This window comes from Paramisgurnus dabryanus, chromosome 1 (assembly GCF_030506205.2).
Source record: "Paramisgurnus dabryanus chromosome 1, PD_genome_1.1, whole genome shotgun sequence".
Classification (NCBI taxonomy): domain Eukaryota; kingdom Metazoa; phylum Chordata; class Actinopteri; order Cypriniformes; family Cobitidae; genus Paramisgurnus; species Paramisgurnus dabryanus.
In genome coordinates this window covers 33,619,431-33,632,991 of record NC_133337.1, presented here as the reverse complement: position 1 = coordinate 33,632,991, position 13,561 = coordinate 33,619,431, and the positions used below count along the sequence as shown (strand labels likewise).

General features: G+C 36.1%; 1 protein-coding gene across 1 annotated transcript; it reads left to right on the top strand.

Annotated features, from left to right (window-relative positions):
• Positions 1–4,053: 4,053 nt before the first annotated feature.
• LOC135779034 (uncharacterized) lies at positions 4,054–9,002 on the top strand. The gene is made up of 4 exons (XM_065289666.2): positions 4,054–4,363; positions 4,588–4,661; positions 6,005–6,701; positions 7,057–9,002. Exons 2-4 carry the CDS (start codon positions 4,595–4,597, stop codon positions 8,156–8,158), a joined length of 1,866 nt encoding a protein of 621 aa, XP_065145738.1. The 5' UTR covers positions 4,054–4,363; positions 4,588–4,594; the 3' UTR covers positions 8,159–9,002.
• The last annotated feature ends 4,559 nt before the right edge of the window (positions 9,003–13,561 follow it).

Below are 13,561 nucleotides of genomic sequence, written 5' to 3'. Positions count from 1 at the left end.
GTCAATTTAGGAAAGTGATACAAATACAACTGAATCCAGATGATTACATAGTTTATAGACACATTTTGATGCTTGGGTTGCATTTCATATAGATTCATTAACTTTTGGAGCAATGCAAATCAGATTTGTTTTGGTCCTGAAGTGGCGAATGAGAAAATTAAACCGGTTTCCATCAGCTCGGTTTAATTTTAGGATGTTTGACTGCATAAACAAGCCGTGTTGAAACTGCAGCTCTTTAAATGAACGTAATTGAACAGCTGTTCACCGCTGTCTCGTAAACAGGTGTGCGTCATGAATGCAACGTTAGTACGCGCACAAAAGAGTTTGAACAAAAGCTCTAGTGTGGATTCTAGGTGTGTCGCTGTAGTCTTTCAACAAATGTGTCAATGTCAGTAAAGTGCTGATGTGTTTAAAAATAACAAAATGTTAAATGAGATGGAGCAATAAAGGTGTATACAAGGCTTGCGTATATATACTGTCTGAGGAGGTTTATTTGATCAGCAGGGGCCTATATGTGATGGACTTATATTATATGCATTGATATTTGGTTTGATTGTTACTTTGATGCTTTGTGCAATTACTTTTTGATTTGTTGTGCTTTTCCAGCAAAATATATGTAAACTGCAACTAAAATGTTTTTTAAGTAAAATGCCTATTTTGCTTATTCAGGCCTGATGTAAGCCCCTCTTATGAGACACCCGCATGCACCAAACACTTCCACCCTGTTAACACTGTCTAGTTCTTTGTCATTTTCAAAACAGGTGGTCTGTCAGGAACATGCTGCCCCAGTTTCTTTTCTCGCCCCCATAGATGGTGACACAAATCATTGTCATCAGAGGCCTCATGCCCATTCAAACTGAGGGGGCACGTGCCCCTCGGATTTTCGGGCCAAGTGGATTTATCATGCAACCTCAAAATCAATGAAGCATCTTTCCATCTGTTGCTTTGATTTATATGCAAAATATGACCAGTTCTTCTGGACGCAATGAATTATTAATGAATTATTCAAACCCAGACGCAACAGAACATTGGTGGCGTTGTACTCTAAAACAAACGGTGTTAAATAGCACTAAAAGTGATTCACTGGCTCGTAATCATAGGGGAACCATTTTAAGTACTATATAGCACCTGTGTAGCACCATATTGTGCTATGTAGAACCATAGCTGGTGCTAGATTACCCCCGGATGGTTCTAGGTGCTTTACAGGTCTTTAAAAACGCCATCACAAATGCTCACAACACTTTCAAAACACAGAAGTTGACGCAATGTTCAAAGTGGTTCAAAGTTCATTTCTTTTATATCTAGATTCGCTCCTAGAGGGGACACTGAATCACATTCATGAGGTCAAATATGATGCAAAAATGCACTCTTGTAATAATTTTATATAAATATGTTTTATAGACTAGTTTTTTTTTGTTGTATGCTTTCAAAGCAATTAATTTAAAATGTGAAATAAGCTACAAATTACAACTTTCATCAACACATCTGACCTGTATTGTTATGTAATGCAGCACGTTTATTTATCTCTGTGAAACCTTAAAAACGAAAACGGTCCTGTTTTGCCCTCTAGTGGCTGATTTTGAGAACTCCATCTATTTTATTAACAAAAGAAAGCTTATATCCCACACTCCATGGACTGTATTTAGTCTCATAGGTGTCATTTACCCTGGGGACGCTGGGGACATGTCCCCACCACTTTTTGAAAGCATTTGGTTAAAATTTCTGAAAAATCAAACAATACCTGTGCGACTTACACTGCAAAAATGACTTTCTTTTTTAAATCAAGATGCTTTTTCTTGATGAGCAAAACGACCCAAGATAATAAGTCTAGTTTTAAGACAAAAAATATACAATTTAAGTGAATTTGTGATTAAAACAAGCAAAAATATCTGCCAATGGGGTAAGAAAAAAATATAAAAATAAGATTTTTTTTTCTTGAACACGTAATTTAAGCAATTTTTTTTCACACCATTGGCAGATATTTTTGCTTGTTTTAAGCACAAATCCACTTAAATTGTATAGTTTTTGTCTAAAAACTAGACTTATTTTCAATGTCATTTTGCTAATCAAGAAAATGCATCTTGATTTAAGAATTTTTAGATATTTCTACTGAAAACAGGACAAAAATACTAAGTAAGAAAGTAAGATTTTCAAGAAAAAAATTCTTAGTATTTTTTTTTCTTGTTATCAGTAAAAATATCAAAACATTCTTAAGTTAAGATGATTTTTCTTGATGAGCAAAAATCTAGTTTTTAGACCCAAAATATCAAATTTAAGTGATTTTGTGCATAAAACAAGCAAAAAAATCTGCCAATGGGGTAAGCAATTTTTTCTTGAATTTTTCTTGAATTTAGTTAATTTTATTTGGCTCATCAAGAAAAAGCATCTTAATTTAAGAATGTTTTTTTCTACTGAAAACAAGACAAAAATACTAAAAACATTTTTCTTGAAAATAATTTTCAAAGCACATTTTATTAATAGCCTCAATTAGATGGCTATTAGTTATATTTCAAACTCAAAATTGCTTGCTGGAAGAAAATCAGTATGCCTATTAAAAATTTAATGGAGTAATTAAATAGGATACAAACATTAAAAAACACTGAATGTACAAATTGTCTTTTTTGAGAAATTGTCATATTAAATCTTCAGATTCACAACTTCTCTAGCATCATAATCATCTGAAAAACAATGACCAAGTGATTTGTGCTGTAATGGTAACATTAACGAATGAAATGAGGCCTAAATTTGGTGCTTTTTCCTGTTGTTTTCACAGTGCTGATGCAATTGCCATCAAATATGGGGGATATTATCTCCTTGGCACTCCCTGATTATAATAATGGTTTTATTTCCCAGAACCCAATTTGCTTTGCATTTTAATATACAGTATATTTCAACTGTAAGGAGGAGGCTGTGTGAATAACTAAAAGGTAGCGTTTAGACTACTATGTAGAGTATTGGTTTTAGTTAAATGAAAACAACCCCCAATAAACACAAAATGTTCTCCCACACATTTTCATTGTGTTGTGGAGATGATGATCATGTTCGTTATTGTGATGCCATTAGTTTGTAATGAACCAGAATTATTTATGTCACATTACTAAAGATGTCTTTCTATCTGCTGCAGACCCGTCATTAGTTTAAACCCCCCCCCCCAGTGATTTACAATCATACAGTTGTCAAAAAATGTATGATTGGTTATCGCTATGTTCAGTACGAGTTCACCGGTTGGACATTATGTTTCCGCATCACCATTTTTGTTCGTCTTGGAACAACATTTCTATCAACCAGTCAGGTTGTAGGATAAGGTTTCACTCTCAAAAACTGGATCACTGGCTCTTTAAGTGCCTTTGTAGAACCTATAGCACCACATATGGTTCTACATATTATAGCATATAAAGTGGTTTCCCTATAGTGAACCACTTTAAGTTAAAAGTTAGATTTAAGTGCTCATTGTAGTTCTGTGTAGGTCCTAAAGCTGAGAAAAAGTTGAGAAAATTTTAATTTTATGCAAATAATGATAAACATCTACTGGCACACTGAAAGCAGAAATGAAGAAAGTAAAAGCTAGTTTGACAAACAGTCTGATCTGACTGATCACACGGGAATTCATACATAATTTACGATGAGTTGGCAAATTCATAAGAAATGAATCATATAAAAAACAATAAAACCTTACCCCAACGTCACAGGGTGAAAGCAAGTTGTACAAAAACGTACGGATGTGGTCATACGAATTACCCACCTTGTATAACACGTATGAATTATCATGAGATTGTGTAATTAATTATAGTTGTTGATCAAGATGCTTTTAATAATGACGTTTGGTTTTGAAAATGCGTCCATTATGGGTTTATTAGAAACAAGACTGCACCTTTATCCACAGATTTTGATGTTGCTTATGTGTCATAATCCGAACATTTTATAAGGTCAAAGGTCACTAAATGATCCACAGACCTTCTATGCATGGGAACAATTTATTGTCAATGTGGCACAAGTGTCTGTAAGGGCAGGGTAAATAATATCAATCCTAAAGTGAAACCTGACCTTTGACCTCTGCTTCCACTATGTCCATCTCCACTGCCCGAATTGATCTGTTAGATTCTTCTGAAACTAATGTGTGAGTGAGAAAATTCCCGTAATGATAAGTCTCTTTGAAGAGCCATTACATCTTCCTGAGTGTTTGTGTGTGGAATTCCCATGGCGGTGGAGGAGAGTCTTTAAATGGGTCCATTAGTGCATATGTGCATCTGTTTGTTTGCGTGTGTGTATACTCCCGTACCTGATCAGCCTGCAACACAAGAAACTAGGATGTCGTCCAGGAAGGACTTATACATTTAAAGGACGCCACTTGAACACAGTCCAGGTGAGGGCCAATCTCATTAAAATATATATATGCAGGGATTATTACTCACATGGTCAGTTATGGCTTGTAAATGAAAACCTTTAAGATTCTTCTTGGCATGGTTAAATGGCTTTGTCATCCATCATGAAAATCCTTATTCTAGCCTTTGTTGATCTTCATGGATTTTTACTGCAGACAAATACATGAAAACAATCGAATTAAAATATTTTCTCCTCCATTTTTAGCCAAACAATGAAGGCTCTCGTGCTGATGCTTTGGATTTTTGTTGTGCCCACGCACACAGTTGTGCTTCAGCCAAGTAAGTGTTGTTTGCAATTCATTAAAAAAGATGTTTCTGGCATCTGCAGTGTGTTGCTTAAGGGTATCTGGACTATGAAGACTTGTATGCTTTAATACTTTATATTTGCCTGTACTACTAAAATCCATTGATAGAAACACATTAAATATTTTCATAATTTAAAAAATTTCCAACATGTAATACTCATTTTAACCTGTGGAGGCCGCCATTATATGCATACCGGTAGTTGTACATTCTTGGTCGATGGTTGTTGTAAAATATATTACTACATTTTAATAATAATAATAATAATATGGTATTTACTATAGTTTTTCCATGTAAAAAACCTTTTTACCTCTCAGATCATCTTTCATTTGTATGTTTTCTATATTGTTCATCATTTTTGTTACTCACCGGTTCATATAGAAACTAGGCTGAACAGAAGAAGTTGATGTTTTTGTGCTTTTATCTCGTACATATCGCCACCTACTGTCTGTGTAAATTTATAACTCTCATCTTGTGTTTAACATAATTTCACAATGTAATTTACCGAATTATTTACCATGTTTACCTCGCTGTAACGTTAATTAAACGGGGTTTGATCGCAAATTTTGACGTCATGTATTGTGATGTAAACAAAATGGCGGCCTCCGAGTGAAAAGTTTTTTTTAGTTTATTAAAACTGTGAAATTTGTACTAATTTTAATCTAATATAGTTCAAATCTATATAAGTTAAAATACCTGTTTGACATAATCTAAAAAAAATTAAAATTACATTAACGTAATATATAAGCATTTCAGCCATATGCTAAAAAATATTTGAACAAAAGCTAAAAAATATACGTACTGAAATATGTTTACAAAAATGTATTTTTCACAAATAATTTTTTTGGGCAATTTTTGGTATATTTTGAAATATATTTACAAACCTAACAGGTCTGAAAAGATTTTAATGAAATATTTTCAACTGCAAAAAATATACTTATACATTTTATACAAACTTTTACTTAACCTTAACTTTTATTTTGGTAAGGAAAAATATTTTTTTCGTATGGGTTGTAAAATTAGAAATGTATTTGTAAAAGCTTAAAACTTCATATTTTCAAATTCAAAAATACATTTAAATAAGCTCTCCATTCAACATATTTTTGTTCAAAGAAATTTTTTTTTTTTTGCCCTATAGGCATTTATGAAAATGACTTTTTATTTGGTTTCAGTGCTTAGCCACATATTGTAAGTTGTACAGTTGATTCTCCAAATGGTTATTCCATTTAAACAAGGCAACTTTACATGCATCTAAATTATTATTTATGTTCAAGTTTTTGATCTACACAAGTTCACAAAGTGTTTTTTATCTGTGGCAGGTTTGAATGCATCAATCCCATACAATGTATCTGCAGAAAGTGACCTGTTTGGAGAGCTGAGACCGGATTGGTCGGCTTTCAACAATGAAGAAGAGCTGAGAAATGAGGAAGAGGTCACAGTCCAAGAGGCTGATCGACAAACAGAGACTCCTGCATCTAAACCTATCCTATACTCACCAACAGAATCAATTATTTCAAAACCACCAATCCCTTCAGGAATATCAACCGAGAGCAAATCCGTCATAACCAGTACTACTCCTTTACCTAAAACTACAACTGCAACAACAAAGCATCATATTCTAAAGTTAACCGCTGAGGTAATAGAGACCAGATTACTATCGAATGAAAGCATCACAAGCGATGACCTCAACGTTAAGCTTCATGCAATGAACAACTCTAAACTCCACCTGCTGGAGGAAGTGAGCGTCGATACCACTGCAGCGGCACTGAGGGCAGGGCCCACTGCTGCGGCCCCACCTGGGCCCAAACTTAAAAACAAAGCATCACGTGCCAAACCCAAAAGCAATTCGACAGTGAAGAAGAAAACCAAAAAGCTTCCAAAGAGAGACAGAGCAAAGGAGAAGAAAACAAATGCTTTGAAAAAAGCAAAAAAGGAGAAGAAATTAAAACCAACTGCTTCGTATTTTCCATATTTTAAAGATCACTACTGTCCACCATATTGTTCCTGTTATGGAAGGTATGCATGTAATTCACTTTTGTACATTAACATTTATGCATTTTGGCAGACGCTTTAAACCAAAGCGACTTTTAGTACATTCATTGTATACATTTTATCACAGTACACATTCAGAAAAAAAGGTACAAATGCTGTCAATAGGATGGTGACCTTTAAAAAGCTCCTAATATGTACCATTTAGCTATGTAACTACATGTTAGGTACTAATATGCACTTTTTAGGTACAAATGCATACTTTTTGAAAAGGTACTGCCCCAGTGACCGCGTTTGTACCTTTATTTATAGTGTATGTTTGTTTTCTGGGAATCAAGCAAGATCTTTTGCACTGCTAATGCAATGCTTTTTCCTTTTACAGGGTGGTGCAGTGTTCCGACAAAGATCTGGAGAAAATACCTTACGGAATTCCTTACAATTCCCGTTACATTCTCTTAATGAACAACCGCATCGATAGCATTCAGCCAAACTTGCTCTCTCTATACGACTCCATGGAGTTCCTGGTGCTTAGCAACAACAATTTAACGGATGCTACGGTCGAGGGCGCCTTCAAAGGGATTCGGAGCCTGAAGAGGCTATACATGGAACGAAATCTTCTTCGGAGTGTCCCCACCGACCTGCCCGCTTCTCTGGAAGAGCTACGGCTGGATGGGAACCAGGTGAGCGCGATGTCTGAAGCGGCCATGGCCCGTTGCCCAAACCTGCTAATTCTTAGCCTGAGTAACAACAGTTTGGGTAACGAAACATCAAAAATCCCTCCAGGAGTGCTTCTTCCGATGGGCAACCTTCGCACGCTTACTCTTTCCCACAACCGCCTAACCTCCGTCCCACTGCAGTTGCCACTTAATCTTCGAGAACTTTATCTCCGTGGCAACCGCATCCATCGTCTCCAGGGTGACATATTCTGGGGTGAGGCAGAGCTACAGGTGCTGGATCTAAGTGCGAATAGACTGACGGATAAAGGGCTCGGAAAGGCAGCGCTATTAAACGCCACTCGCCTAGAAAGTTTAAATTTAGAAGGTAACTTATTGAAACAGATTCCTCGCCATCTGCCTTGCACCATAAAGACCCTCAACTTAGAGGGGAATTTAATCTCCAGCATCGGCAAGGATGCTTTTATATCAATGCCCCAGTTGGAGCATCTGGGCCTGGCACGAAATAAGATCACCAAGGTGGCTATCGGTGCCTTCCGGGTTCTTCCGCTCTTGCATCAGCTGGATGTGAGTCATAACAGCTTGCGACAGGTACCGCGGCAGCTACCGTTGTGGCTGCACTCCGTCACGTTTACGCACAACAAAATACGCACGGTCCCGCGTGATGCGTTCTGTTGGGGTCGAGACGACGGGTCAGCGATCAGTCGCCTGGTCAGGGTGCAGCTGGAACATAACATGATAGATTTGGGCCATCTGGACATGTTGGCCTTTAGATGCCTCAGAGGGTTTCAAGTGGTGCAGTTTTACTGAACTTGGACTTTAGAGCACTGATCGGGGAGTCAGCCATTTTTCAATCGCAAAAACCTTGCAGTGTACTGGCGAGCCAACTCAACACACTTGCGAAAGAACTTCTATAAAGACAAGCATTTGTTTTAATTTATATATAAACACACATTGCTAGAAAGGAAGGGGCCACAATCTACTTAATATTTTAATATTCTTCCAAATTTATGCACGGATATGTAAGAGAATAAATGTGTTTTCAATAATATACTTTAACACGTGTTTAAAAATTAAGTCAGAGAGATGTTGGATTTGCCGGTGGTTGATGAATAACAGCTGTGACTGATAACAGCGCCCTTAAGGAGCCACGTCGCAGGAAAATAAGCAAGCAGTGTCCCAATGTGAAGTGAGCTAGGGTCCTTACCAGTGCCCAAACCTGCATACAGGATATACTGATTCATGACCTTGAGAGCTATAGGGAGCAAATTGAGACACAGCCACAGTCAGTGCTATCTGATACAGAGATGTAATACCACTTCTTAACACTAGGATGAAGCACAGCATCATGTAATGCAAAATATTTAAATGCAAAGATTTCTTTTGTGATATGAAAATATCTGAAAGTGGTCATATAATGCACATAATATATTGTTAAAATGTTTTTTTTTGTTATGTGACTGTAATGACTTAAACCTAATCTAAATGTTTTTCTTAATTAAAAGGATTTATTATTAAAATAAAATTGTTTTTCTAACTTGGTGGTCTATGTTATCTCAAGCCAATGTTACATCTCTCAGCACAGATAAAAGTTTTAAAAGATGTTTGAAAATATAGTTTACACTAAGGTTGTATTTGTTAACAATTCGGTAATGCATTAGCTAACATGCTCTATTAATGAAAAATACTTCTACAGAATTTATTAATCTTAGTTTATTTTATTTCAGCATTAACTATAAATGTATAAAATTAAGCATAAATAACTGTTTTGACATTAATAACATTAACAAGAATTAATAAATATTGAAAAACCATATTGTTCATCGTTTGTTCATGTTAGTTAAAACAATTACTAATGTTTGTTTACTAATACAATCTTATTTAAAAGTGTTACCAAACTTCATCTTGGCAACTAGATAAAATACAGTCATGTGTTTTTCATTATCCGTACTGAAAATGTTTTTTTTTCTTGCTAACAGACTGGAAAGGTTACTTGCCAGGTTTAAAGTTGAGCAAAACACATTATTCACAATTTGGCAGATAAATGGATGTTGTAAAGCCTTCACTCTCATGTGACTGTATAATGTTTTCATTTCAACAGTTCTAAGTTGTTGTTTTTTTTTTAGGAATGATGCCCTCTGTAAACAAATATGTTTGACTGAAAGCTTTTGATTGTCTTTTTGTACAATTTAATTCATCATTATCTGTAGAAGACACTTGTACTTAGCTTAATTCACCAATAGATGGCAGAAGCTACATGCCATGCGCCATGCATAACCACATCTTACGTTCACGTTGTGAATAAACATTTTAACTTGTATCTCATAACAAGGCCATAGACAAATTTAAGTAGATTTGGTTATTGTGGATCCATATTAGTTATTATTTTGTAAAAGTCTGTCCTCATAAAACCTGTCATGGCAAAAAACTATTACTTTCTACTACACACACACAAACATTGCATTGTGTACCTGTTCTGGGATATGACAGTGTTGTGTTGGCAAAAAATCCTTACTTTTAATTGGGTATGAATAGCCTACTTTAGAGTCGGGGAATACAAAAGAAAAATCACATGGAAAGAAGAAAAATTACAGCTTTATGTGTAGAGTTGGTGAATTCCATCTGTCTAATAATGCAGGAAAGCTACGTGGCACTATAAGACAGCTGCAGAGAGAGGGAGAGGGAAAAGGAGACAGGAAAAAAAAGAAGGATTTTAGGAAGGTGAAGGACTCTTCCAGAACCTCCCTACAGTCCGGCAGGACCTTGACCCCTACAACTCTTTCTCTAACTTGTTATAATATATGTGCAGTTCCATATACATCTTTCCTGGTTAACCATCTTGACTTAGTATGACTGACAGATGGTCTTGCTTAAACTGTTTGTTCCGAAGGCATGTTCAAAAACACCACTAACTAGTTACCAGCAAGGTTTTCTGTCTGGAGTTTGAATTGATAAAATGCAATATTGGATCTCTTTGGCAATGCGGCTGTGTATGAAGGAGTGTACATTTGTGCCAGCTGTGGGTGTGGCATCATGTGAGGATCCCTCCCAGCAAGCAATTTTGCGTTTTAAAAAACATCCAAACAGCCCAGACGTCTAGGCTAACACGAGGCATAAAAAAATTTGAGCTGATTTATACATTTAATAGACGTCTAACCATAGCACCAAAATAAATAAAACACCTTGTAATCACCGTTGACTGCTTACGAAGTTATGTTGGCAAAAACGTAACCAAATTCAAGGTTATTTTGGCTAAAAGTGGGTTACCGATAGCCGGACCATATCAGACTGTGAAATGATGGCTATTGGTTGCTTGGTTATTAGCTGTAGCAAGAAAGGGTTATCTAGATTTTTTCTTAAGATCTCACAAACCTTATCCAGGTTTGGATCACTCCATTATTTTCGGCATATCCTACTGTCAAAAACACATAGTTCAGCACAGGTGGCTTAAAATATTTATCAAAAATAAAGTGAAAATCTGGCCTGTGCTAAATGCTAACATTCCATTTGGATTCATTGGGATTCAGTCTGGTTTGTGGCATTTAATGAAACAATGGGCCTGAAGTTAGTTACCATTGAGGAATGTCTAAAACAAGATGGTCAGGAAATTAAACTCCACCCTGGAAAAGGAAAATAAGTGGATAGAGACAATGCATCTGACCGGGTCAATAATCTGAGAAAGAGGTCAAGAAGATAATAGACAATTGTATTTTGGTATTTTGAGGTTGCTTTGTTTTATGACTTTTAATGAAATGACTGAAAGTTTACTGGAATCTTAAAATGAGCTCCCGTCTTTTTCTCATTTGAATTTTTGTTTTAGTGTCTACTGCTATTAATACTGCGGTTTAGTACTGAAATGCATCTAATATTATAGTAATAATAATAATACCATATTTGCTTGGGATTCAAGCATCTTATTGAATGTCTACATTAAAAGGTAAACACGTCAAAAAGCATTAAAAATATAAATATATGAACCTGACTGCAATTGTGATTACAACATGAAAAAGCAGCAGATGTGCATTGACTGTATAAGTTATGAATGCTGTCATGGAGAGAGTGATGAACTCAATGGCATAATCATGAGAAAAGTCATATTTTAATATACTGCTATTACCTCAACCACAGTAAGGTGGCGCTTGAGTCGGGATAGAGAGAGAGAGAGAGGAAGAGGGATAAAAAGAGGGAGGGGAGAGGAAAAAGGGAGGTGGCAGCAGAGCGAGGGAGTTAGAGTCGGAGACAGGACCATGGGAGCCAGACGGACCTCTATACAGTCACTACCTTGCTTGTATTAATGCACACATGTATATATTTGCATTGACACATATGTCTACCCAAAGCTCACGTTGTGTCTCCATCTGTTTACCACCTTTTCTTATCTCCTCCTTCTTTTTATTGAATACTGACACATGTGCAAACCGTGGTTCAGCAAACAGATGCGCTCTTGCAGGATCCACAAGAGGGCCGGTGTGTTTACTTTACTTTTCCAGAGAGCCGATCATCAGCGTTTTTCTTAATTCTATTCAGTTATGGCCTGAAAATGCAAATGCATGCAAATCTATTAATATGCATGTAAATTGAGCCAGAAAAAGAGGAAAACTTCACTGCAGATTCGTTTGGAAAGGCCCGTGTGCTTATGTTGTCAGGCCACGCCTCCTATCTTCTGCACTGCATGTGTAGGCTGATGAAGTGTCAATGGGTGTATATTGGTTCATCTCAGGTTCATCTCATTCATTCATCTCTTCAGTATATATACAGTATGGACGAATGTAATATAAAACGTTGAACACACATGCTTCTTTCGGTTCAGATAATTTACACCTTTATGTGTAATTAAAGACAGCTCATCTCCATATATATGTAACATATATACAATGGCTTGATTGTAATACTATGGTATGCTTAGAATATATAATTATACACATAATGTTGTATTGTTGCCTATTTTCAGATACGGCTCTTGAAACAAAAGGATTTTCTGTGAGCTAACATTACTGACGTTAACATGACAAAGAGCCATAAATCTGTCACGTCCACACAGAGTTATATGATAGGATCTGCTGTTAAAGCTAAAAAGGTCAAAGGTCAGTATTCTACTTTAACACCCTGCTGTGTGTTATCTTTTAATGATATCTGTGAAGCAGTATTGTGAGACCCCTAAGCTCTTAGGTGTCCTCTTAAAAAGAAATTGGTTGTTTATAAAAATTCCTGGTTTTTATTTTCATTTGGTTGTTTTTTAGGGTATGCCACCTTAAGGCAACACAACATGGAAAATATGTTGAAATTCCTAATTGTGAATAAAGTTGGGCCACACATTTTTAAAATAGACATTTATAATACCTCATAAGTGAAGAGTTGGATAAACTTTAAAATTATTTGAATTGGTAACACCTAAAAAATGTAAACTTAAACAAGTTGAAAAAATTTTTTTTAGCTGTTACCAATTGAAGTATTTTTTTTAGTTGATCCAACTTTTCACTTTTTACAGTGTTATGGGTCTCATAAATAAATTGAGCTTTTACATCAAATTTACATTTATGCATTTGGCAAATGCTTTCATCCAAAGCAATTTGCAATGCATTCAATTTACACGCTTTATGCATTATATCAGTATGTGTTGCATTCTTTTGGGTTGCCAGCGCAATACTCTACCTGTTGAGCTACAGGAACACAGAGCCATATCGTAATATTATGGGTTGTCTCTGAAAAAGCCCTCTACCCATTCACCATTCCCTACATTAATTCGCTAAAATAGTCCACTAGAATGAGTAAATTAAATCAAGTGAGTGAATTCGGACACTTAAGGGCTGCGGGCGCCATGTTGTGTCGATATGCGGGAGTTCATTTGGCACGCACCTCACAGCAAGGGGGTAGCGCTGTTAGCCGTTTAGTGTACATCGGTTTCCATACACGCTTTATGGCATTGAATAAGTGCACTTGATAATGTCCACTCTTTTTTGGACACCACTACAATATAGGTGTCCCCTTAAATAATGCACCATTTAGGGTTTAGGGAGCTATTTCGGAAAATTTTTTGTCTTGACCAGTAAGCAACCAACCAAAACACATTAGCAACCTCATAGCAACACATTAAGGGCGCACAGAAAACACAGACTTATCATTATTTTCAACCCAAAAGCGATGAACCCAACCCGATGGGTTGAAATCTAACCTATCTGGTTTGTATTAATTCAAAATTCTGTGTTGTTTTTA

Coding starts and splice junctions, on each gene's coding strand:
- LOC135779034 (XM_065289666.2), top strand. CDS start 4,595: ATGAAGGCTCTCGTGCTGATGCTTTGGATTTTTGTTGTGCCCACGCAC. Junction 4,662..6,004: donor CACAGTTGTGCTTCAGCCAA/GTAAGTGTTGTT, acceptor TATCTGTGGCAG/GTTTGAATGCATCAATCCCA. Junction 6,702..7,056: donor TATTGTTCCTGTTATGGAAG/GTATGCATGTAA, acceptor TTCCTTTTACAG/GGTGGTGCAGTGTTCCGACA.